The following is a 24,942-nucleotide window of genomic DNA, read 5'->3' as shown; positions in this document are numbered from 1 at the left end:
AGAGAGAGATCTTTATCATTTCAATCCAACCCTAATGCCTACACTAACAATGAACTAAAACTGTCCAGACTGGGAGCTGTGCTGTAAGCTTGCTGGTCTGTCCCGCATTTCTATTTATCCAGGAAAAGCTCCCGTGTATGTAGGTGCCCTAGGTGATCTTGTAGTGGGGGCTCTGAGCAGATAGAGCACTTGTCATGAACTGGCAGAGTGGGAAGGGAGGTGCTCTGAGTGACACCAAGAAGCCTAGGGAGGGTCTGTTGCACCTGCTCCTGCAGACGACCAGGAGGGGGAAGGGACAGGACAGCTGCTTCCGCCATGGTGAGAGATTCTCCGAACCTGACTATGCTGCAGATCTGGCTCTGCTGCGCTTGGGGCAAGGAGGCTCTTTAGGTATGGAAAGTGCCCTGAGGTTCTTCAGTATGCTTTAAATACATCTACCAATTTTTGGACAATTGTCCTTGAAGAGGTCCTGTGTGTAGGCTGGACTTGGGGACTCACTTCTAGAGAACAGGATGAAAAGGATGAACTTAAAGGTACAGTTCTCGCTGGCTTTCCTGGGCCTTTTGCTCTTGGGAAGGTTGCCTCCACGGGGCATGCGAGTAGCCTTCAGCCAGGCTGCTAACAAGTGCTGAGGTTCCTGTCCATGCTGGGGGGTGAGCGCATGGGTCAGCTCCTCCAGCCCAACCCAGGCCATTCCACAGAAACGGGGATGCCAGAAATGTGGCTTTAACTCACTAAGTTTGGCATGTTAGTCAAAAATAAAGGATGAATCAGGTTAATGTTAATGAAACAAAAGTGGTAAAATAAAATTAAATATAAATCAAGACTTGTTTCCATGAACTCCAAGGGACACTCAAAGTATCCAAAATCATTTTCAAAGTATACACACACACACACACCTCAGAAACATCAACCATAAAATTCTTTAAGATCTATTTATTTATTTAATGAGTGTTCTATCTATCTTTAATATGATATGCATGCCTAGCTGAAGGCCAGAAGAGGGCATCAGATCCCATTAGAGATGGTTGTGAGCCACCATGTGGGCTGGAAACTGACTCACGACCTCGGAAAGAGCAGCCAGTGCTCTGAACCACTGAGCCATCTCTCCAGACCAATCATAAGATTCTTTTTAAGTTTAAAAAATTAAATATAAGCCAGGTACTTGGAATTAAATGCTGAGTTTGAGTACATAGAGAAACCAACCAACCAACCACACACACTCACAAAATTAACTATCAACCCTTTTCTTTCTCTCCTAAGGAGCCCTTTAAGGGTGGGTGACGTAAGGAGGCCATGACATCTGAGTCATGGGCATCTGCAGTGTCCCCCCTATTCTCACACCCTGAGTGCTCCGATGGCTCCCCTTTGACGGACAGCCTGGCTAAGGCAGCTAAGCAGCAGTGACGTTGGAGAGAGAATATCTAAACCACTTCCTGCCAGACTCAGCCTGTCCTCCAGCTAGTGCTTCCCAGGGCAAGGCCGAGCCTCCCTCCACCCACCTGCTTAAGCAGCAGCCGCTTCTTCTCTTCATTCTGCTCATCTCGGGTTTGCAGGTCCCTCTCGAACTGGGCCTTCATGGCCTGCATGTTGACTTCCAGGCGGAGCTTGGCATCCTCAGTGGCCTGCAGCTCGTCCTCCAGCTCCTCCAGCTGCGTCCGCATCTCCTCCACCTGCTGCTCCAAGGCTCGCTTGGATTTCTCAAGCTCGTGGACCTAAGGCACAGGAAGCGTCAGGGCTGGTGAGCAGAGGCTGCTGTTCTTTGGATCAGAGATGTGACCTAACCTCGCAGTTCTGTGGTCACACGTGTTTTAATCACCCCGCGCATGTGACAGAACTCTGACGCTAAAGCACGGTCACAGCGCCTGCTGTGTGAGCCTCAGAAGAGGTCGCTCACAATGGGAGGCTCGGGAGCAGTCTGCGACGGAGGCAGCCTGTAAAGCAGGGCCTGGCCACGAGGTCTGGCCTTTCTCTGAACAGTCTCCAAGATGAGCCCTCTGAGCCTGGCAGTGTACTGAGATCTCCACCTCCTGTCCCAGCTAACCCGCCTGACCTCCTGAAGCAGACCTATGTGCTGCTGCACATGTGGGGCTCACGAGTGCGTTAGCTGGGCAGGGGCAAGCTGCAGAACTTAAGAAGGTCCATTTGCTAAGTAGTGTTTGGTGACTGGAGAAAATGACTACAGAACCACTACCATCTTCTTGTCACTTTCACATGGTTGGAACTACCCTGGCTATGCTCTTCTTGGCCATGTATGCAGAAGGCCTTCTTCCATCACCTATGATATGGTCAGATGGCTTCCATCCATGCAGGTTTCCACACTTCTCAAAGCCAACAAAACAGGGCTTGGCTACAAAGTGCATGTGGTAACAACAGGAGAAGCAGGGCACGGTCATGCAGAGGCTGGTGGGCTCTGTGAGTTCAAGGCCAGCGCTGGCTGGTCTACAAAGTGAGTTCCAGGACAGCCAGGGCTGTTACACAGAGAAACCCTGTCTCGAAACCCCAAATAGTGCAAGCCAGGAGAAGAGCCAGGGGACGCCATCTTTGAGTCGCAGGCGCGAATTTACTCTTAAGCTCTCTGCTGGTCAGATACTGAGGGAGGGTGCAGGATGAAGAACTAGCATGGGGACTCTGGAAATGCCCTCTTCTGTCCTCAAGGGCATTGGGCATGTGCACAGCACACGGACATACCTGCAGATTTCTACATGTATCTTGTCCCAGATGAATGAGAACAGATCGGCCCCTATTTGCCTCCGGGACAGGGCTCGAGTTGGCTCTGCTCTGGGCCCGTGTCCCAGGCCCTTTCTGTCCCTTGCAACTACAGGTGACTTACGTTCTTCCCCACGTCGTCTTTAGAGCTCATCAGGTCTTCCATGTCTGCTCGAAGCTGCTTGTTCTGCCTCTCGAATTCCTCCTTTGCTTCCAAGGCCTCCTCAAGGGCCCGCGCCAGGGAGAGTGCTTTGGTTTCTTTCTCTCTGGCCTCGGCTTCAGCCCGGTCCCGCTCTTCTGCATAGCGGGCAGAGATGCCCTTCTCTTCTGCCAACAGCTGTGTGAGAGCAGAGCACAGTGAAAACACCACTCACCGAGCCTAAGAACACCACAGGCTGACCGTCCATATGTCCCCAAGGCTCTCCGAGAGCCAACAGTGCCACAATGGGAAAATTCCAACCTGCCCTTATAGGATGGGTCACAGTCAAAACACAAAATGTTGTACAGGCTGTAAGTACAGGCTTATGTGAAACATGAATTTTAGGTTGACACTTAGGTCCTGTCCACAGCATCATTATACAGATACACATGTTCCCAAATGAGACATTGTCAAGCCTGAGACAGTGCTTGTCCTAAGAACCCTGTGCAGGACTCATGGGCGTCCCCACACTTTCTTTTTATGTGTTCTGAACACTGTATAAATATGTATTGCATTTAAATAAGAAAAGGTTGTCTTAAATCAAATCCGAAACCAAGGTTCACCTTGTCAGGATGTGGAGCCTAAGTGCTGGGGACACCAGGCAACCCCTCACCTGGTCGAACTTCTTCTGTTTCTTCTCCAAGTTGGAGACGATCTGGCGCTGGTGGTCCAGATCCACTGTCAGGTCATCCAGTTCCTGTTGCAGCCGGTTCTTGGTCTTCTCCAGCTTGTCATACGCCAGGACCTTCTCCTCTAGCCGCTGGCTCAGTGCCTCCACATCCTTGAGCAGCTTCTTTTTGGCTTCCTCCAAACTCTCAATTGTTCCCAGGTCATCGTCCACTTTCTTCTTGGTGTCAGCCAGCTGGGTTTGGGGTAAGGAGGCAAGGGTCAGATAACAGCTCATCTGATGTTTGCATTTCAAGAATAAACGCTTGTTTCCAATATTATAAACCAGCATGGGATGATTTTAACACAAGCCCTGGGGTGGAAGGAACCCTTAGCTAAGCTGTAAACTGGCAGCCACACTGGCAGCCCACGAAGCCACGCCTCTGTCCATGAGGTTGTCAAGTTAGGAAGAGGATATCAGGGTTTGACTGGGCCAAAGGAAAAAAAAACATGTAACGAGCTTAATTTAGTTCAACCTAATTAGCTGTCCCACATGCAGAGACAGAGTCCCTGTGGCCAGGCTGCACTGTCCCCACACGCATCTAGGGTACTGCTGCTCCCCAAACGACACACACCTGGGACTGCAGGGCCAACACCTGCTTCTCCAGGTTCTTCCTGGCCTCCTCCTCCTCCTCCTGCTGCTCCTGAAGGCTGTTCTTCTCCTCCTCCAGCTGCCGGATCCGACTGCTCAGGTTCAGTTTCTGCCGAGTCTCCTCCTGAAGGAGCTCCTGCGTGGTTAAGAGTGTGTGTCTAGGTTACCTGCAGCAGACGTGGGGGCTCCATCCCACCAGAAGAACAACAGATCCAAACGGAAGTCAGTCTCTCTCCACAGTTAGGTCATAAAAAGAAAGCTGCAGCAGTCTCTTCCTCGGCACTCCCCTGCCTCAGTCCCAGCTCTCGGCAGGCCTCTCTCTATAGGATAAGTCTCAGCCACCCCTTGATCATTTTTCCTTCCTATTTTTAGCTTGACTGACTTCCCTGAAATCTGTGTGCAACCATGTCCTTGCTGCTTATAATGCAAGCACTTTTCAAGGTGACGCATGGCTTTTGCCTCCTATAGTCTTGCTGACCAGGCCACTTAGGGTCAGCCCTGGATGCGTAACTTGTCCCTAGTAACTTAATTACTGTGTCTAGCCAAGACTTCTACCCCCATATTTTAAGCCCCTCACCACAAATGTAGAAACACCTTCTCATTGGTTCCTTCCTCACGGAGATGCACTCAGCACACACTCTGGGCACATATGTGACAACATGCTCTAGGCACATATGTGACAGAGTTTGCTTTTATTCCCATCCTCAGCTGGCCGAAAGTTCTGTTGTTTCTAAGTCTGGTACCCACCCTCCCTCCATCCCTGCTTCCCCGGTACCTGTGTGTCCTGTAGTTGAGACTCGAGACCAGCTGCATCCTTAGCAAACTTAATACCTTTCTTCTCGGCTTCTTCCAGCAGGGTTGAGACATTATCCAGCTCATTCTGCAGAGGTAAGGATGAAATTCAGTTCCATAGCAAGAAAAAGATCTATCATCACAGCTCACAGAGAACACAGAACATCGCGTGAGGGTCACATGTGTGAGAATTTTAACTAGCAAATGCAGGGAATAATGCTTACCACCCAGGGTGGAGCGAAGACCCGCTCCGCAGCCACCTCCCCACGGCCTCTGGTTGAAAGGGCAGGGCGTGCTTGGGCCCTGGGATCCTCTTTGTATTTTACTTTGGTCACGAAAAGACAAAATAAAACCACTTCAGCTGGAGGACATGAAGGGCCAGTTTGGGCCAGCAGGTGCTTTCTTCCATGTTAATTTACACTAGGCACACATGGAATTTACATTCTTACAGAACTCGACATTTAAGGGGCTCAGAAGGAAATATGCATGCTAATAACCAGCCAGCACGTTTCCAGCTCTTAGGAGCAGGCCTATATTCAGTGTGATACTTCCCCCACGTCCTCCTCAATGAAAGATGTCTCCAAAAAGGGCTGGAGAGATGGCTCAGACTGTAAGAGCACTGGCTGCACTTCTGGAAGAGTTCCCAGCTCCCACATGGTAGCTCATAATGGTAACGCCAGTCCTTGGGACTTGTACCCTCTGACCTTGGTGAGCATCAGGCATACAGGTGATGCACAGATATACATGTGGACAAGACTCAAAAGAATATGCAGTGGTGGAGCACCTTTAGTCCTAGTACTAGGGAGGCAGTGGCAGAGGCAGGCGGATCTCTGTGAGAGGTCCTCCTCGTCTAAGAGCAAGTTCTAGGACAGCCGCGGCTACACAGACAAACTGTCTCAAAACATGCACACACTCACACATGCACACTCAAAACAATTTTCTGAAAGGGGGAAGTCTTTATTTTATTTTAAAGCCTTTTTGTGAGTGCTGTGCATACGGAGTGGAGGAGCAGCAGGGTAGCTTGTCCTCCTTGCCTCCTGGCTATTATTACACCTAAATGGAAGACACATTGTACGCCTAACAAGACTTTCGTAGCAGCATCCTTCAGAGAGCTCATCTTTCCCTGCTCTTGGTGGAGGGTATTGGGGAAGATCTCTGGTGTTAAGAGGGACCACCTCTTCTACCTGAGATATGAAGAGAGCCAGAGAGGAGGCCTTTAGCTCCTATGACCCGCAGCCTCCTAGCCCAGCCTGTGGAGCTGTGTGAGGATGCAATGGAGGGAAGTGGCTATGTTCACAGGAGCCCAGTCCTTCCTGGGAAACCACTGATGTCGCTCACCTTAGTCATAAGGTGACTTTATGTTCCTTTCAGGAACACCTTCCAAGATCTGTGAGATACCCATACATAGGCAAACAGGGATATCTGTACACAGCAGGCCAGAGGCTGTTTTCCCTGATTCAGAAAGTTGGATTTCCCTAGGTCCACTGTGCCTAGACTATCTGGGCATATCAGGTGGCCTGTGCTGAGCACCTGCTGTCCTTCCAGGCAGAGGGCCTACAGGACCCACCTCTCAGCACCAGTCTACTTTACTGAGTGTCTGACAGGATCCCTGAAGGGTGACACTTGACACACTGTCCCCACCCTGCTGGAGAAACTGGGTACCTGCTGTGGGACTGGGCTGCAGGTTCGCCAGCTGGCCACAGAGTCGGCTAGCTCCAGCCTCCTTCCCTGTCCTGTGTCCCTTCACTAGAGCAAACCACCGGAGCCCGGGGCGACCTCAAACCTCAGTGACAGCCAGCTTCTGTCCTTTGTGCAGCGGGGCAGCAGCACAAAGACTCCTCTGGGAAGTCACTTTACGGGCTGCACCGGAGTCTGTTACCAGACACTGACGGAGTCTCTGATCCTGTGCTGTTGCCCACATCCTACAGTGAGCAGCTTTAAAGCTGAGCCCATGTGCACCTTCATTTCAAGGAAAAATGAGAAAGACACCGATTTTGGGGGTCCCAGGGTATTTAATGGTTTACATGACAACCAAACTAGGAAAAAGAACCTGTGCCAGTAAAATCCTTTAAACACTTCTGTGCATAGCCAGTCTCTTGAGTGCTCTTGTGTTTCCTGGATTCAGGAGAAGGTGAGACGCACTCAGCCACAGCCAAAGTCCCAGTCGCAGCAACACTGGTCAGGTTAAACTCATGGGTCTTACTCTTTAAAGGGACTATTTACCTTAAGTTTATCATCTTACACACACACACACACACACACACACACACACACACACACACACACACACACACACACTCTCGAGCTGCCATATTTAATCGGGACAACACTTTCCAGGTATGCAACGGAACACGTGGCACAGAGCCCATACCTGTAGCTTGTTTGCTTTCTCGGCCAGCTCTACCCTGAGCCTGTCACCCTCTGACACCTTGGCGTGGAGCTCCTGGACCTGGGCATCCAGCTTCTTCCTCTTGTGCTCGGACTCTGCCTTCACCTGCTGCAGCACCTTCACCTCACACGCCAGCTCCTTGTTGTCTGTCTCCAGGCCCTGTTTGTTCTTCTCCAGGTTGGCTTTGAACTAGGAGAGGGGAGGGAGGAATTCCTTAGTGGCTGTCTCCCAACACTCCATATAAGCACTGCTTTTGTCTGCAGAATTCTGTGGGCACACAGTGAGCCTACAGCATCACGTGCTGGAGGAATGCCTGAACACAGCCACTGTGCTGCGTTGCCAGGGTTCTGGGTGTAACACCTCGTGAGTTGTTGGAGCACTAACTATGAACTGAGAACCCATAGGACCGTGTTATTGTCCTTGTCCATATAGGGCAGAGGGAAGAAACTATGTGCCTTCGGTAGCAAGTTGTTAGAAACATTTTCCAAACTTACTGAGTTTGGAACAGGGGTTGGGTTTCTCCGAGCTGAGGTTAGAGATGAGGCTACGGAACTTGGCTTTACTCTGTCTTTCCACTTACTAGCTGGGTGACCTAAGCTTATGTGCTGAGCCTCAGTTACCTTATCCTTTAAATGACAATGAGAGGTTACATGGGACTCTCAGAGTACTAAACAGCAGAGACTGACCCTAACGTGCTGACACCGTCACCCTGTACAGGGAAGGGTGGCCTGTAGCTAAGCAGAAAAAAGAAGGGGTGGGGGACAGGCAAAAAAAAAAAAAAAAAAAAAAAAAAAAGGCAGGAAGGCAAGGAAGTCTGTGGGGAGGGAGGAGCAAGGCAGCCCTCGTGGGAGGGCAGGAGACTGAGAAGGGTGCAGTGAGGGTGGGGAGTGAGGTGTGGAAGGGCACACAGTGCTCTTGGGGACATGGCATGAGGCAGGGTCCTCCTCACCCTTTTTGCCTGTTCCAGTTGCTCTGAAAGCTCCTCCAGCGCCGTGGCATGCCTCTGTCTCATGTCCTGGATCTGAGCTTCGTGGTTCTTTGTTTCATCCTCGAGGGCCTTCTTCAGCTCTGCCACTTCCTGCTCACGTTTTGTGCTAGAGACATTTTTTTTTTTTTTTTAAAGCATGAAGATCAGAATTGGCTAAGCAATGAAATTAAAACTCATTTTATGTGCTGTTCGTGCTTAGTAAACCTTACAGGGAGTTTTTTGACAAACACTGCCATGCTATTTCCAGTAAGTGGGCATGATCATCACCGTGGCATCAGACATCCTTCTAGAAGCAGTGGGACATGCCCTCCACACTGACCTACAGCCAGGAGTTGCTGTGACAACCATACACTGACCTACAGCCAGGAGTCGCTGTGACAGCCATAAGGTCATCTAGGCCTTGTATGCAGTCTGCTTAACACATGAGGCCAAGCTTCCTAGGTCTAGCCAACTCCCTGAGGTAGGTCCCACAAGGCTTGTAGCCCCAAAGGTGCTCCACACCTTAAGCAAGCCTCTTTCTTGTCATCCCTGTGAAGCAGTTACAGATACCTAATGTCTGTCTGTCCTTCAGCTCTTTCCTGATGGAGCTTGGGAGATGGAAGATAAGGCAGGGTTTGATGGGTCATATCACTCTAGAAAAGGTCTTGGTGTCGGGGCCTGGTACTGGGCACAGCAGATACAAAAATCACAGGATGTGAATGCTCAGAATGAAGTTGAGGGACTACCATAACTGCACCCACGTCATGAAGATCACTAGTACCAAACACCCCTGTGTGGCTCTCTAGTATTTTATAACTATCTATGACATATAGGGGCAACATGAACAACCCAGTTATTTTACTAACCAGAAGCAAATTCAGCTCCCACATGTGATAAGCCAGGCTTTGGATCTGTCAACCTGAGCATCAGGTTCAAGCTCACAGCTTGACACAGATGGAAACCAGAGGTGGTGATGTAGCTTCATGATGGAGCTCTTGCCTGTGGTAGGCCCTCTGACTACCACCTCCTTGCCCACTGAAACCAGTAAGGTGAACCCCACTCATGCAAAGACCTACATTAGCATGTCTGGATTGTCACAAGCTCCACAGTCACCCTGAAGGGCATATCTGGAAGACTCGATGTCTGCTTTTAGATATTTAGGGGGCCTACGTCCAACACAACTCAAAACACCAGGTCAATGCAGATGACAGAGACTTAGAGATCAAGTCCTCATGCTTTGGGGAGCAGAGGGTGAGAAAGGGAGTCTTCATATTCTGGGAGAGAAGGTAAATAACAGAAGCTGTTCAGCTGCTGGGGAGTACCCAGGTCCCTTAGGGCTGGATCTAGAACTTAGTTTCACCCTGTGACTAAAATGGAGTCTGAAAACAAAATGGCAGTACTTAGAATAAGAACTTTAGCTTACGCCCAACACAGATGTGAAACCCATGACACAGTTCTCTCCCTCTTCTCAGCCGAGAGAGAGGGCAGAGGTCATGGCCATGAAGGGGTTGCTGCAGCTGCCAGCTTTGTGGCTAGATGGAGTCTAGACTGAAGGATCACAGAAGTCCACTTCAGCCACAAGCTGCTGCCTCACACACTTGGTCGCCTGTCCTTGGCCAGTAATTCATCAACATTACTTCAACAGAGCTGGCAGCCAGTCCCCTGCTGCCAGCACATTGTCTTTTCAGTTTGTTCCTGGTCTCTACCTGAATCCCAAAGTCACAGGGGATGACCACAATTCACACAATCAAGGAAAAACTAGGGGACAAGGTAGGGTCGGGCGAGCACTCTAACGGGTGCACACACCCAGGTTTCAGGAAAACCAAAGCCATGTCTTGCGTGTGCCACCACCAAGAACAAGCTTGGTTTTGGTAAACGTGTACAGGCCATTTCACATTGTTAACACAGAATTTCTCTGTAGCCCAGGCTGGCTTCAAACTTGTGGCAGCCCTTCTGTCTCAGTCACCCAGGTACTTGAAATTACAGGCCTGAGCGGCCACACTTAGCATAGCTTTATCTCTGCAAGAGTTTGAGCGGGAAGAAAGAGTATTGTGGTCCAAGGTCCGTCTGAGGAGCTAGAAATCCACTCAGAAGTTAAGAGTCTGGTCTGCTCTTTTGGATTCCTGGGTTTGGTTCCCAGCACCCCCTCAGGTGGCTCACAACTGCCCGTCAGTCCAGTTGCAGGGAGCAGCGTGGCCTCCTCCTGACCTCCTGTAACTCCAGCGTCAGGGGATCTGAGTTCTTCAGGCATCTGCACACGTGGGCACACACCACAACCCTCATTAAAAATATAAAAATACAAAAGACCTCTTGAGAGTGGATACTACTGCAAATTTAGTTAGATCTGCATAAAGTAGCAACTTTGCTAACGCGCATTTGTGGCCCAAACCCTGGGGGTGCGCTGTGCTGGCTGCTCATGCCTTTACTGACTGCTCTGGAAACGTGGGTCTGCCCTGGGCTCGCTGTTCTCTGCAGCCAGCTGCTATCTAGACACAGATCTGTCATTCTCCCCAGGGCCTGCTTCCTGGTCAATGAGTAGATCCATGTCACAACCTGACCTGCTTGGAAAGCTTGGGGGTGGGGTGGGGGAGGTGCATTGGCTTTTGGCATACTAACCTCCCTTGTGGGTACTCAGTACCATACCTAATTCTCTCCTAATTCCCGAATCCAAAAATGATCCTGTCTGTCTACTTTAGTCTGACAGTGTAGCCTCTCTCCCACTGGGGCAATGGTGCTCGCCCATCTTCCATACCCTAGAGTGTCTGACAGGCGTGTGTGTGTGTGTGTGTGTGTGTGTGTGTGTGTGTGTGTGTGTGTGTACACTTGTATAACAAGCTCAGTCACTAGCCTAGACAGTGAGGGCTCGCTTCTATCTGGATTCACATTCACATGGAGGGAGCAGTGCCAGCAGGAGGCAAGGTCAGCAAGGTGAAAGGTGTCCCCGTGGCCTCACAGATGACATCTACATTGCCAGTGGCCCTGCCTAGTTTGTGAGCTGTGACTTTCTACGAGCTGATAGCTAAAGGTTCCTACCGATGAACCTTTTCATGCTGTGTCTACCTGTGCTTGTGGGGACAGCCCCTGCCTAGCTGTTGGGTAGTATACTATGTAGCACAGACCCATGCCTGAGGCCTGTGCTCACTCTCTTTTCTTTTTTACAGTGTTGGGGTTGAACCCAGGGCCTACTGCATACACAGCAAGCACTCTTTATCTGAGCTGTCTCTCTGGGCTTCGACCCTGTTTGTACCCTCCTCCTCCTCTGCATCCCTTCAGCGTTCACGGCTACTGTACTGCCTGTAGGTGCTGGTTGCCCCATGGCTTCTTTCTATGTTTACCCAGTCTTTCCCTCTGATCCTGCCTCTTGTCCCCTCCTGACTTTGGGTTCTACCATGTTTCACATCTCAGTCTCCTGTGTGGCTAGTCACTAACCATAGCTACTTACTTCATCACCAGTAGTCCTGCCATCATCCTTCCAGGAGGAAGCAGGCTATCGATTGGAATGGTATCCAGTATGGAATGGGATGAAAAGCCCAGCACGGCAGAGCCCCCCCACTCACCGGAGCTCCTGCTGAGCTGCCGTGGTGTCTAGGGTGTCCTCCAACTCGGTCTTCAGAGCTTCCAGCTCCTCACTCAAGTCCCGTTTTTGTTTCTCAGCCTTGTTCCTTGAAGCCTTTTCAGACTCAAAGTCTTCCTGGAGCTCTGCGATTTGAGCCTGCAGCTCCCGTGCAACTTTAAGTGCATTATTCTTGTGCAGCGTCTCATCATCTCCTCTGTCAAAAGATCCAGGCACAAAGACACTGAGGACAGGGCGTGGACGCGCTATCTCCTGCCTGACAACACCACTTCCTTCCCTGGGGCCTGTTGGGTGCAGGAGGTTCCCAGGCAAATGACCTTGGAAGGCCCCAAACTAGCTCTGCGAGTCAAAGTGAGAGTGTTTCTCTCCTTTAAAATGTCCTAGGCAGTGAAATGTTCTGGTCAGAACACTGCTGAATGGGTGCTGCCACCAGCTGAAACATCTGGTACAGTAAAGTGGCTTGCTCTCTGGTGTGAGCCTTCCAGGATTTTGAGATATGACAATTATTTGTAAGTGTAAACATTGACAATCTTTTTTATTTTTTATTTTTTTGAGACAGGGTTTCTCTGTGTAGCCCTGGCTGTCCTGGAACTCACTCTGTAGACCAGGCTGGCCTTGAACTCAGAAATTCACCTGCCTCTGCCTCCCAAGTGCTGGGATTAAAGGCGTGCGCCACCACACCCGGCAACATTGACAATCTTGTGAGTCTTCAGTACTCTCACACTACTTGGTGCTGCTGGGTTTTTCATGAATGTATGTCACAACCAACGTCAAAGAAACTGTATCTTGTTCCTTGGGGATTTCCTATGCTCCAGACACAGGCCACCATGCAGGACCATAGGCCTGCCCATCCAGCTGCCTCCCCTACTGCAGACCTGGCCAGCGCCCCCTGAAGCTCCTCCTCCTTCTTGGTCAACTGGACTTTGAGCTCATCGACCTGTGCCTGCAGCTCAGCGATCTGGTCCTGCAGATCGGTTGTTTCCCCATCCAGCTTCCGTTTGGCCTTTTCTAGTTCCTGTCGAGTTTTCTCTTCCTTCTTCAAGCGTTCTGAAAGGCAAGACAGAAGCAGCCCTTCACCACACTGCAGAGCACACAGTAAGTGGATGTGGTCACGGCTCTGATAACCCCGAGTTGATGCTTGGTCATCTGAGAGCCACCAGGATGGAATGGCGGCAAGAGGATGAGGATATGGATAGGATTTGAAGGAGAAATGTGGTATTGTCTAAAGCTGTCCCTGCTTTTGGATATTGAGTTCATCCTGCTAAGAGCCAAGATGATCTGGTGCTGTATCACACCATCCCTATGCCCAGAACTGGGAAAGAAGATAACCCTAGGCTAGCCCCCTCGCCCTAAGACAGGGGAGAGTGGACAGAGGAGCAGAGACCACATGTTTGCCCTAATAAAGGCCGGTACCATTTCTGTCCCTGTGATTTGCTCATGACCCATGAGCCCTGAACTCTTTGACAAGATCCCTTCATGGGCATGTCTTTAGCAGAGGACCCAGAGCTACCCAAGGAAGTTGATGAAAATAAGTTTATGCTGATGGTCCATCTTTTATCTACATCTACCAAAAACAAACAAACAAACAAACAAACAACCCAACAAACAAAGCACCAAAAAGTCCTTCCAACCCCAGGTATTTTTAACTACACAAGTCCATGCTTCCCATTGTAAAAATGTGCTTAAGGAAGTGGTGGGCGTGCCTCTGCAGGGCCTGTACAGACAGCAGGATCAAGGACAGGCCATCCAACCTCACAGCTCCTGTCCTGTCTTTGGCAATCTTGATTGTGACATCATGACAGCCAGAGTTGCTGCCGCTGCCTCTCCCTAGTTTTACCTCTGTCCCACCAGGCTCTGCTATTGGCCAGTCCCTTTGTGAGGTGTCACCAGGGTACTTCCTCAGGGTTTGAATCCAATGCCCAGAATGACCATTAACAAAGGAACCCATCCAATTCCATTCCACCAGACACCAAGCCCCGCGAGCTGGGAGGGTCTCAGTTAACAGAACTCCCCATCTAAGCAGTCACCGGGCTGGCTCAACCGTTCTGACTCAGGCACAACACTAAGTCTCCGGGCCGACACCAACCTTCTAAGTCCGAGATCATCACTTCTTGCTTATTCCTGATTTTGGCCAAGTTTTTTGCCTTTTCTTCCTCTTCAGCCAGCTGAGAGGAACACTCAGCAATTCGGTCTTCCATGAGTTTCTTCTCCTAAGTATAAAAAAAAAAAAAATCTATTTCAGAAGTTTGGGTTTGGGATTCTCTCTGATGTAAGAAAAAGTGGGTAACTGGGGCCTTAGGGGGTGTTCTCCCAGGGTAGCTAGGTGCTCTCTTGGGGGCTGCCTGATGCCTGCCTTATGCTCAGAGCCCGAACACCAGATGCGCTGCAAGTGGCGTAGATGGAACAGACTGGAAAAGCCTGTAGGACATTTGGCCTAAGTAGAGCCTGTCTTTATAATTCCTTTACAGAGAAAGTAAAGGCAACTGAAATTTTCTCCAGCACTTTCTCTCCCTCGCATGGAGCCACATTCAGTGAGTGTCAGCTCCCTTCTGCATCCTGATGGCGGTGCCCTACATACAGAACAGGTCTTACTTTGATAAATTTGGAATTCTGGTCCTCGAGAAGCAGAACCTCCTCTTCCATCTTCTTGATTTTAGCCTCTGCCGTCACCTTCTCCAGCTGCAGCTTCTGCCGGGCCCCCTCCTCCTCATCCAGTTGTTCTTCTAGGTCCTGGGGAGAAAAAGCCTACGTCAGTGTCTCCAGCTTCCCCACCAGCTTCAGCTGCACAGCAAGAGCACAGAAGGAAAATGGCTTGTATTTGCGAGCATGAGACAGATCTGAGCACCTTCACAGGGTTAGGTTTAAAGTGGGTCAGTCCAACATGGCAAGCCCTGCAAACACGCTTTCAAATACAACTGTAGGAAATCATCAGGGAGACTCAGAGCAACAACAACAACAACAACATCACACAGTGAGCGGGGTGGTAGCAGTGGCTGTAACTCTAGCAGGCTGACATAAGGGAGGCCGTGAGCTGCAGGCCAGCCTGGGCTATGTTAACACTGGCCTACCAAGCCAAACACATAACAATACACAAAACTATGAGCATGCTGCAAAAGGCTTTGGCAGTTGAGCTTTGGTCCATTTGTGAGGAGGTATAACATGTAATTGAAATTCTCATTGTGCGATAACAATCAGCAACCCAGGAAATAACTGGGACAGCGGCACCACATCAAGCCTGCTCGTCCAGGGCAAGTGTGCCTGTGTGGCAGAACTGAGCGCAAGTCTAGGTGCTGATACCTCCTACCCTGCCATGGTTGTCTTTATTCACATCCTGTATTGTTTATAGGATGCTAAACATGTAACAGTGGGCGTGGCTGTACACGTTAACACATGATAATGCAGCTCAAAGGTTTTACTTCTAGTTAATGTCAGAATCTTGTGAGGTGTAAAGTGACCTCTATTAGAAAAACCGAAGCACATCTCCGTGGGCACAGTGACCCTCATGCCACTTGAAGTATATGTAACGGGTCACCTCAGGACCTGTCTCCTTCACTGGGACATCTACCTTCTTCCTTTTTCCTGTGGCTTATCCTAAAGCAAACCCAAGTATGCTATTTATCTGAAAAGCCTCCTTTGATTTTTATCTCCCAATAAAAATGACAGGCACTTTAACAAATGCATTTGCCTGGATCAGAGTGACCGCGGTGACTGAGAGGCCTTTAAAGCCTCCTCTGGGGGCTGGGGAGATGGCTCAGTGGTTAGGAGCACTGACTGTCCTTCCAGAGGTCCTGAGTTCAATTCCCAGCAACCGCATGGTGGCTCGCAACCATCTGTAATGGGATCTGATGCCCTCTTCTGGTGTGTCTGAAGATAGTGAGTGTACTTGTATATATAAGATATAAAAAAAAAAAAAAAAAAAAAAAAAGCCCCCTCTGATCTCTAGGTCAGGCCGTCTCCTTGCTGCCTGGGTTTTGCTAAGTGTACTTCTGCTCTGCACACTCATAAGGCGGCAGACGCACAGCTGTGTGTTAGTATAATTTCAACGACTAAAACAAATCCGTACACTGTTTCAAACAATTCTTGAAAAATAATGGGACTATGACGGGGCCAGGGCAGAGGGCCTCTACGTACTTTTCTATGTTCTAGGTTTTCTACTATAGTTATATTAAGGCTAAAACCAAGAAACTTATCTTCAAAATCAAATATAAAGACAGTTCTGTTAAAAAGGTGATCAGAAATCACCCAAAGTCCCACAGGCAGAGGAAAACAACAAAAAAAACCATGGAAGGGGTCCAAACGTGGGTCTCAGGGCTGTCTAGTCAATTAGGAACCTGACATTCCACAAGAGAAAAAGCCTACCTAGTAATTTCATAATGCCATGAGTAATTTCAGGTTGCACTGGAATGAACTTCCAGTTATAACAGAGCTAATAGATGAAAGCAGCACTGCAGCACCGTGCGTTTAGTCAGGAAACCGCGAACCTCGCACCATGATAAACAGAGCAGGAAGATGACTGGTGTAGGACATACATATGGTAAGGAAATGCTAGTCTTTACAAAGACCTGCAAGCATCTCATGTGCAAGTAGTATACAGAATTTAGTATAAAATAGAATGTAGTATAAAAATAGGTTGTGGGCCAGGAAGATGGTTCAGGGCACAACGGTGCCTGCTGTCAAGCCTGATGTCACCTGGACCCACACCTGCGGAAGACTTCGCATCTACAAGTTGTCCTCTGATCTTTGTAGCATGGCACACACATACAAAACTGTATTAAAACCTAAGCTGCAAGGCCGGAGAGATGCTCTGCAGGCAGAGCATTAACGACCCCAGCTCAGTCCCCAGGGCCCATGGAAAGGAGGAAGGACAGAACTGGCTCCACACAGGTCACGTGGCACCTGCGCTCCAGTCCCCAACTAAGGTTTAAAAGAATGTTAAGGTAGCTCTGAGTGGATACACTCTGCATGGTAGTGTGCTCTGTGACCAGAGCTGACACTTTAAGGTACCAGACTTGGGTTAACTGTTCCCTGGGCTGCACATTTCTTATGAGCCAAGCCAGGGAGGAGATGCTCATGTAATCGCTGGGGAAAGCGTAAGAAGTATAACAACAATATAAAGAGACACCTAAGCTCTATGGAATGCTCCAGATCCTGGGTGGGTTCTGACCTTGTGTCTTCACACTGTAAGATGACACACTGGAGCGCAAAAGACTCCTGCTGAAATAATAAACCTATGCTTGTTAAATCTATGGTTCAAATGACTGAGTGGTACACAGGACCTATTAAAACCTAAGACACATAGACACAGGAATCCATGTGCTCAACAGATCCAAAAGAACGCTAAGAACTATGGCAGGCACCTGAATGTGTGCTTGCATCTTCTTCTTCTCATTCTGCAGGATCTGGTTTCGCTCTTCCTCCTCCTCTACCCTAGACTCGAGGTCATGGAGAATCTCCTCCAGTTCCTGCTTTTTGGCAGCAAGTCTTGCTCTCATCTCTTCTGCTTCAGCAAAGAGCTCAGTCTCGGCTTGCAGTTGTTCTGCCAGGATATTCTTCTCTTCCAGCAGCTGAAAGCACAATTCAGAGTATGGTGGTTACTCACCCAGGGTGCATACACCACGGGGACGTCACTCGCCCAGGGCTCACCCAGGGTGCACACACCACGGGACGTCACTCGCCCAGGGTGCACACACCACAGGGACGTCACTCACCCAGGGTGCACATACCACGGGGATGTCACTCACCCAGGGTACACACACCACGGGGATGTCACTCGCCCAGGGAGCATACACCACGGGGACGTCACTTGCCCAGGGTGCACACACCACAGGGATGTCACTCACCCGGGGTGAGTTTCAGCAGTCAGTGCCAACTGTTTCAGACACAGCAAGTTAAAAACATGAAACACACAGGCACAATCTTAGTGAGTACCAGGCCAACCTGGTCTACACAGCAAGATCCAGGCTAGCCAAGGGTATACAGAGAGATCCGACCTCAAACACAACAAACACAACATAACATATCTGGCAGAAATTTCAAGTATGTTTTGTATACAGGAGATATTTTTGGTTGTTTCTATTGCCCTAAGTTATCTCGAATAATACATACGAAGTTCTTACACTTTAAGGATTATAGTTTGTCCATTATGTTAGGAAGGGATCGATAAGTAGGAGAGGGGACTATTAAAGTGCTATAAATGCTCCAGGTGTGGTGGCTCACGCCTATAATCCCAGCATGTGGGAGGCTGAAACAAGAGGATTGCCATGAGTTTGAGACCAGCCTGGGCTACAAAGGGAGTCTCTACTGAAAAAACAAACCAAATCAAAACAAAACATTAAAAACCAACAAAGTTTTTGGGAACTACCAATGCCTATCACATACCAAATGATATTCTTGCCTTTAACACTGATACTGTTGCTGTCACCCATCAAAGTTTCTGAGCAAGTGTCTGCAGTGGGCAAGATCCCTGTTACTAGAAAAGCTGGAGTGGGGTCTGCTCGGCCATGTGGCCCTTTACATCTCTCTGTCCTTACAAGCAGGTACAAGCAGACAGCACCAGGAGCCCCGCCTCACACAGGATTAAACACAAGGTTCATAGCAAACATGATCTGTCTGTCTGCTGTGTGTCCAAAGATCGGGAAGGAGAGTGGCAAGAGCTGAGGCTGATTTTAACTTACATAAATCTAAACCATAAGCCCAATTTAGCCATTATCTCTACGGTGAAAACACACTATACAAATGAGAGAAAACCCTCCCCTGTACCACAAGGAGGCAGTTGGTGTGGCTGCTCATAATGAACAGGTAACAGTAGACACTAAGCCAGGACACTGCATGTAGAGGGGGTGCACACACCTGCTGGTGCTTCCGCTCCATCTCCTCAAGCTCCCCTTCCACTTTTGTCTGCTTCTCTTTCACCTTCAGCAGCTCCTCATCTTTTGCCTGGAGTTCTTCCTCCTGGCGGGTCACTTGGAGGAGAGGCTTCACCTGTGACAAGGTAAACAGTTCATCACTACAGCTCTGCATCTCTCCTGCTGATCCAGGAGCCCATCATGCAGAAGTGTCTTTAGGAGGACCTTGGCCCAGCCCACCTTCGTGAAGACACGCCACCACTGCCAGTGTCGCAGCTTCAGGTATGCTGCACAGTTCCGCTGCAAGACCTTTAAGGCACTTAGTTGTTGCTGTTTCTTGGCGAAGGCCCTGAGGAACAGTAAGGAAAGCATACCTTCAGGGGTGTGACTGGCTTACAGCAAAGCTCCCTGGGGCATGGCTTCCCCAGGACCTCGGCTGAAACACAACTCCAACCCTTGTGTTTCATTTCTTGGCCCTCTGTGTTTTCCTGGTGCCTGTGATGTTTGGGATGTGCATCTGTACATCCAGATGCTGCTCCCATGGAAACACACCATCCACGAGGCTAGAGCCTGTCAATCTCATGCTCTCTTGCATCATGGTCCACACACAATGCCCAGCCCTAAACTCTGCATCATAGATGCTGGAGGCCCGAGTCCACTTACTTTCTGGCTAGGTAGCCTCTGCACACAGCTTGGAAAAAGATGATGATATCAGTGATTTTTAAATCTCTTTCTTCTTCTAAGTGCGCCAAAACTCCAGCTCGGAAAAATATCTTGCTCTGTCCAATTCTATACAGGTTTGGGTCCAGTTCTAAAGCTCGGATCTAAAAGAAATGAAGCCTGTTTATTTTTGCTATAGGAAAATCAGAATAATAATAATTAAAAAGAAAATCCAGATGTTGTGGTGCAGGCCTTTAAATCCCAGCACTTGGGAGGCAGAGGCAGGGGGATCTCTGGGAGTTCCAGGACAGAAAGGGCTACACAATAGAGACCCTCTCAAAAAACCCAAAAACAACAACAAAAGAAGAAATCTTACCATTCGCTCACAGGCCTGTTTGCCATCCATGAAGCCTTTAGGAATAGCATTGGGAGTTAGGATCTCATATCTGGAGAAAGAAAAAGCATAGCCTTCACGAACTGGAGTACACCAATTGAGAACAGAGCAGGGATGGCAGGTAATAACCCCAGGCCCCCTGCAGGTCCAGTTCCTACTTAGGTTCTCTCAGATCAAAGCACAGGCCTAGCGATCTAGCAGAGAAGAAGGAGAACTGGTATTGAAAACCTTGCATTTTCCTTTATTTCCCACAAAAAAGTTCACATCTTTAAGATTAAATTATTTGGCTCTTTGTATTTCCAGCCAGTCAGTTGGGAAGCATTTATCAGATAACAGAGAAGGAAGGCTGTCCATGAGAACAGGGTGACATGCAGCAAGCAGGCATAGGCTCATTCTCAGAGTTGTGTGCTTAAAATGCGTACTTCAGGGCACACAGTCACACCTTAGTTAGGAAACCTAAAGCAGAAAGGCGGACATTATAACACGGTGCCCCGGATGCCAGCAATAAAAAGTGACTACTATTAGACAGCTGGCTCCTGACAACACTTAGGGCTGCAGCAGCTCCTTGAGTTGACTTGTCTGAGACCAGGGTGGGTGAGGGGTGGGGGAAGTGCGGCGACTCAGGCTGTGAGGACCCTGCTTTGACCCGAGAGCCCCTAATTATTTTATGGATCAACAATAGAAATACTTTGAGATCTGATTTCCAGAAGAGAAAGGGAGAAAAGCGACCGCGTTAACAACTTTAGAGAATCACACCCCCCCCTGCACTTCCCATTCCGTCTGCATCAGTCTCCACTGCAAACCTGTCAGGCTCCGTCTGTACCTTAATCATTTTCTAGTCTATTCTTTTCTCTGTTCTTGTTAAAGTCTGTCATTGTATACACACACACACACACAATCACAGAAAAAAATTTATATGCACACAGATTCATTTACTGAAGAAAGATGGAAACATCCTAAAATATTTTCAGGAATCCTTATTGGAGGATTTTAAATTTCTTTTTATTTGTATTTTAACATATATTATTCATCTATTTTTAGACTGTTATCTTTTTAAAATATTATTTAAAATGTGTTTTAAGACTATATCAAGCCTGGTGATGGTGCGCCTGCTTTTAATCCCAGTACTCTAGAGGCAGAGGCAGAGGCAGGTGGATCTGTGTGTTTAAGGCTAATCTGGTCTACAGGGTGAGAGATCCAGGACAGCCAGGGCTACACAGCAAGACCCTGTCTTGAAAAACAATTTCAAGTAGATGTGGTTGAACAAACCATGTTAAGTTTCCAACCGTCTGGCTTATTTTACAGCTAACTTCCGGGCCATGAAGCCTGAGCATGTTCTTCAGTGTGGGGAAGCTGCTTTTTTTTACAACAGGAAACCCAGGATCTCCCCTTTGCAGGGAACAAAGGAAAAGCATCCTTATCATATTGGCATTCTCATCCATGTTAAGTTATGTATGGACATACAGACAAAAAAGGTAAAAGTCAGCGATAAATACCTCTGTCTGAATTCCTGGAAAACTATCCGGTTGGGGAATCCCTGGCGACAGATCCGGATCCCTTCCAGGACACCGTTACAGCGAAGCTGATCCAGCACGAGGTGCGGGTCCAGTTTCCCAGCCTAACCAAGCAGACAAGTTTATCAGTTTAACCACGGCCTCCAGGCTCCATTACCTCAGAACACGCATGCGCTCCGCCTTACATACCCGCTTCTCGTGATTTGGAATGATGCAGCGGACGAAGTTGGGGTTGGTGTTGCGGAGAGTTGCCATCAGCTTGGTGAGAGACTCCTTGTAGAGCTGCCCGACAGTTCGGAACATGCCCTTCTTGGTTTTATACGCAGAGCCAAACGCGGTCTCAGTCATCCCAGTGACTTGGTCCAGACCTACAATCCGGTCCACTGGGGAGCGGAGAGGAGAGAGAATGGCTGTGACCAGGGTGTGACTGAGGAGGAAGGGGGACAGTGATAATTCAGCGCATAAGCTTTGGGAACAGATGGTAGAGGTGCCGTCTAGGAAAGGCAGTCAGCACATTCAGACACTGCACAAGCCGTGGAGCTACAGCCACACACTTATAGGGCAGGGTTCTGCAGTGCCTACAAGTCCCACCTACCACACTGGGGTAGGTGCCGTCCACTGCACTAGTCTCAGGGGCCCACTGTCTGCTATGTTCTGCCTGTGTGAGATCTGCCATTTCTCGGCAAATGGAAGGATCTCTGGCTGGCATTATTGATACACAAACTGATGCTGGGAAAGGTCTCACAAGAAGAAATGGCTCCTTGATACACATAAAGGTGAGTGAGTGCCTGCCCTGATCCGCTCTGTGGATGCGCCCGGGGTATACAGACAGAGTTACCCTGAGCCAGCACACAGCTCTGAGAAAGCCATCTGAGCCCCAGAACAGTGCAGGAAGATTACATCACTCTGAGTTTGCGCAATGTGTGAACCCCAGCCAGCTCTTCAAAGTGCAAGTAATGCAAAACCACAAAATGGGAACGACTCTTCAGAAAACCACTGACTGAGCCTCCTCCGACATTCCTAGATCGTTACAGCACGTTACAGCACGTGGTGTTTTTACATATCCACACAGCAGGTCCTCCTACTGGTGAGACGGTGAAGGAGCCGCCCCTAGCACGTCTGCTTCCTAAGATGCCATGTGCTTTCCTGAATAGTTTAAAGAAATCAGAATATGAATTGACCTGTTATTGATATTCTCCTCAACCCTGACAGCCACCCCATTTCTCTGTAGGGACTCTATGTACAAGCTCTCAGGTGACTCTAGACTTCCAGAGAGGTTTCTGCAGCAGAGGAGCTCCTGGAGTGAGAGCCCTGAGGTGGGTCTGGAATGGAAGCTGGAGGATGGATGAGGAAGAGCACTGTGGCTCCAGGCCCATGCATGTAAGCTGCTCCCCCACAGCTATAGTCAGTGCCCTGGAGTCCAGCTGTCACGTACCACGGAGGACTCACTTGTCTCTTTCACTTGCAGCGCCAACCACCCCTTCCTGTCCTATAATGCTGAGCCTCCATCACCTCTGGACCAATCCACTTCTTATCTGCATCACCAGAGCCCTGCTTCTTTCTACAGCTGACAGGCTTGCTCCTTGTCGCCTCCCTCCACTATCTCCCCAGCGTCCGGACACCTGGCTGCTAGCCCACCTCTTCCATCCCCCAGCATTGCCCAGGCAGTGACCCACCCGCTGCTAAGGCAATGGGCACTGCGATGCTCGTTTTTCTTGACCCTGAATGTTTACCTGTTGCCATCACAGCAGCCTCCTAGACTCTTCACTTCTGGCCTTAATGGCCCCGCCCACTCCCAGCCTTTCCAGTGGCCTCCCAGATCAGTCAGTCTTGTGATCCAAGATGACCTCTCTTCTACCTATCCATCTATCTTGGCACTCTCTCGGGACCTACACTCATGTGAAATGCTTCTAGGATGTGACAAGAAATGAGCACAGATGTTAGTCGCCTTCTTTTCTCCCAACACGCTATAGGCCAAGAGATTTCATTTATGAGTGTAAATTGCATATGCCTGGCTACCTAGTCCTCCTTAGCAAAGATCCATGTACTATCTCCCAGCAGGACATCATAAGTCTTATCTGCCTCCCACAAACTCTTACCAAATCAAGTCCCGGTTATGTCTGCTTTTACAATACTGCGTCTGCTCTCATGACACCTGTTACTGACATTCTTAGTTCATGTGTTAGGGAAAGAACAAAGTATACTTTTAATTAGTTACATCTCAAAGTGGGGAGCGCAGGTGAGAGATCTCTCTCTGGGTGCTGCCATTTACTACATGAAGACTGCGGAGAAGTGAACAAGTGCAGGGCAGGAGGGGGCCAGGGAGGCACGGTGACAGCAGGAAGGCAGAAAGGCCCAGGCTTGCTCCTGGGATGATGGCAGCCCGAACGAGTGACATCACAGACGAGATGGCTAAGAAAAGTCCAAGCATATTCTGACGGAAGATCTACTTTGCACGATTAATTCAGTATGAAAAGGAGATGTGTTGAGGGCAGCTCCTAGGGCTCTGGCTTGAGGAGCTGAGAGGCTGGTGGATGAGGTCATGGGTAAGGTGGAGACACGTGGAGTAAGCTGTCTAGGGCGGGCTGGAAGCTGCAGCCTGCTAAGGAAGGCTGGGGTAACATAGGTAAATTGGGGATTGTCAACAAGTTGTTCCAATTATGGGACTGGTCAGGTGCCCGTGGGGAAACTAAAACGAAGGCCTAGGACTACTCTGGGCTGGAAAAGGGAACAAGAGGACAGTGGACAGATAAGAACAGTACTCATCCGTGCCTTACCCCATCTGTCCCAGTGGGAGCACTGCTCGCTCACTCCCAATGGGAGCTGGGAGGCACTGAGTCCTTGTATCCAGCTGCCCACCCACCTTCCCATTCCTGCCTGGACTCGGCTCTTCCTGGGATTCTGACACTCCACGAGGGGTCTTTTCTCTGGCCTTCCACCCCACTAATCCTTTCCTGTCACACATGCCCAAGTGTTAGCATAACTTTAGCCAGAGTCTGAGACACTGCCAGCAGTAAGCGTGTGATTTGTGGTAGGTTCCAACTGCAACAAATCCCAGCTCCTTCCTCTGAAAGCGAGGCGAGGAGGTGCACGTTGTGGTGAGGCAGTAGCTGAACCTGCTCTGTGCTCACCGCTGGTATTCTCTGCCCACTTTCCCACACAACCTTGCATTTCAGCCAGCCAGCCAGCCAAGCTCCAAGGTCCAAGGACTTATCCATCCTTTCTGCTCACATGGCTAACTCCCCACTCCTTAGCTTCCTGAGAGCTCCTTAGGCTCTGGTCCCCGAGAGGCTCACAGTGCAGAGGCTTTCCCTCCTGACCTTTACATCTCAGCAGACAAACCCGAGAAAATACCCCACACTGCTCTGGGTAGCTTCTCTCCTTGACTTAGTGTTCCCCCGGAGGACATTTCCCCAGCCACTCTCAGGGCCATGGGAACTGTCCCCACGGTCGTGTGATCTCTGACCACAGCCTAGGTAACTGCTGCTGCCTTCCCGATCCAGTGCAGGCTGGTGCATGACCACAGCCTAGATAACTCTGCTGCCCTCCCGATCCAGTGCAGGCTGGTGCATGACCACAGCCTAGATAACTGCTGCTGCCTTCCCGATCCAGTGCAGGCTGGTGCATGACCACAGCCTAGA

The 24,942-nt window shown here is 49.5% G+C and overlaps 1 protein-coding gene across 2 annotated transcripts in view; it reads right to left on the bottom strand.

The window, feature by feature from the left end:
- Myh10 (myosin heavy chain 10) overlaps positions 1–24,942 on the bottom strand; it is a 119,219-nt gene that overhangs the window by 10,483 nt on the left and 83,794 nt on the right. For both annotated transcript variants that reach the window (XM_029546082.1, XM_021211456.1), the window contains exons 16-33: positions 21,491–21,684; positions 21,284–21,405; positions 19,770–19,839; positions 19,397–19,557; positions 18,974–19,082; positions 18,738–18,869; positions 17,246–17,452; positions 14,481–14,618; positions 13,975–14,098; positions 12,764–12,935; positions 11,872–12,084; positions 8,297–8,441; positions 7,330–7,536; positions 4,942–5,046; positions 4,150–4,302; positions 3,522–3,770; positions 2,834–3,046; positions 1,503–1,715 (exon numbers count right to left, since the gene is read on the bottom strand). In XM_029546082.1, coding sequence (XP_029401942.1) covers positions 1,503–1,715; positions 2,834–3,046; positions 3,522–3,770; positions 4,150–4,302; positions 4,942–5,046; positions 7,330–7,536; positions 8,297–8,441; positions 11,872–12,084; positions 12,764–12,935; positions 13,975–14,098; positions 14,481–14,618; positions 17,246–17,452; positions 18,738–18,869; positions 18,974–19,082; positions 19,397–19,557; positions 19,770–19,839; positions 21,284–21,405; positions 21,491–21,684 — 2,927 coding nt within the window. The remainder of the gene's footprint in view (positions 1–1,502; positions 1,716–2,833; positions 3,047–3,521; positions 3,771–4,149; positions 4,303–4,941; positions 5,047–7,329; positions 7,537–8,296; positions 8,442–11,871; positions 12,085–12,763; positions 12,936–13,974; positions 14,099–14,480; positions 14,619–17,245; positions 17,453–18,737; positions 18,870–18,973; positions 19,083–19,396; positions 19,558–19,769; positions 19,840–21,283; positions 21,406–21,490; positions 21,685–24,942) is intronic.

This window comes from Mus pahari, chromosome 14 (genome assembly GCF_900095145.1).
Source record: "Mus pahari chromosome 14, PAHARI_EIJ_v1.1, whole genome shotgun sequence".
NCBI classification, from domain to species: domain Eukaryota; kingdom Metazoa; phylum Chordata; class Mammalia; order Rodentia; family Muridae; genus Mus; species Mus pahari.
The sequence above is the reverse complement of the archived record's forward strand: the minus strand, read 5'-3'. Positions and strand labels throughout refer to the sequence as shown.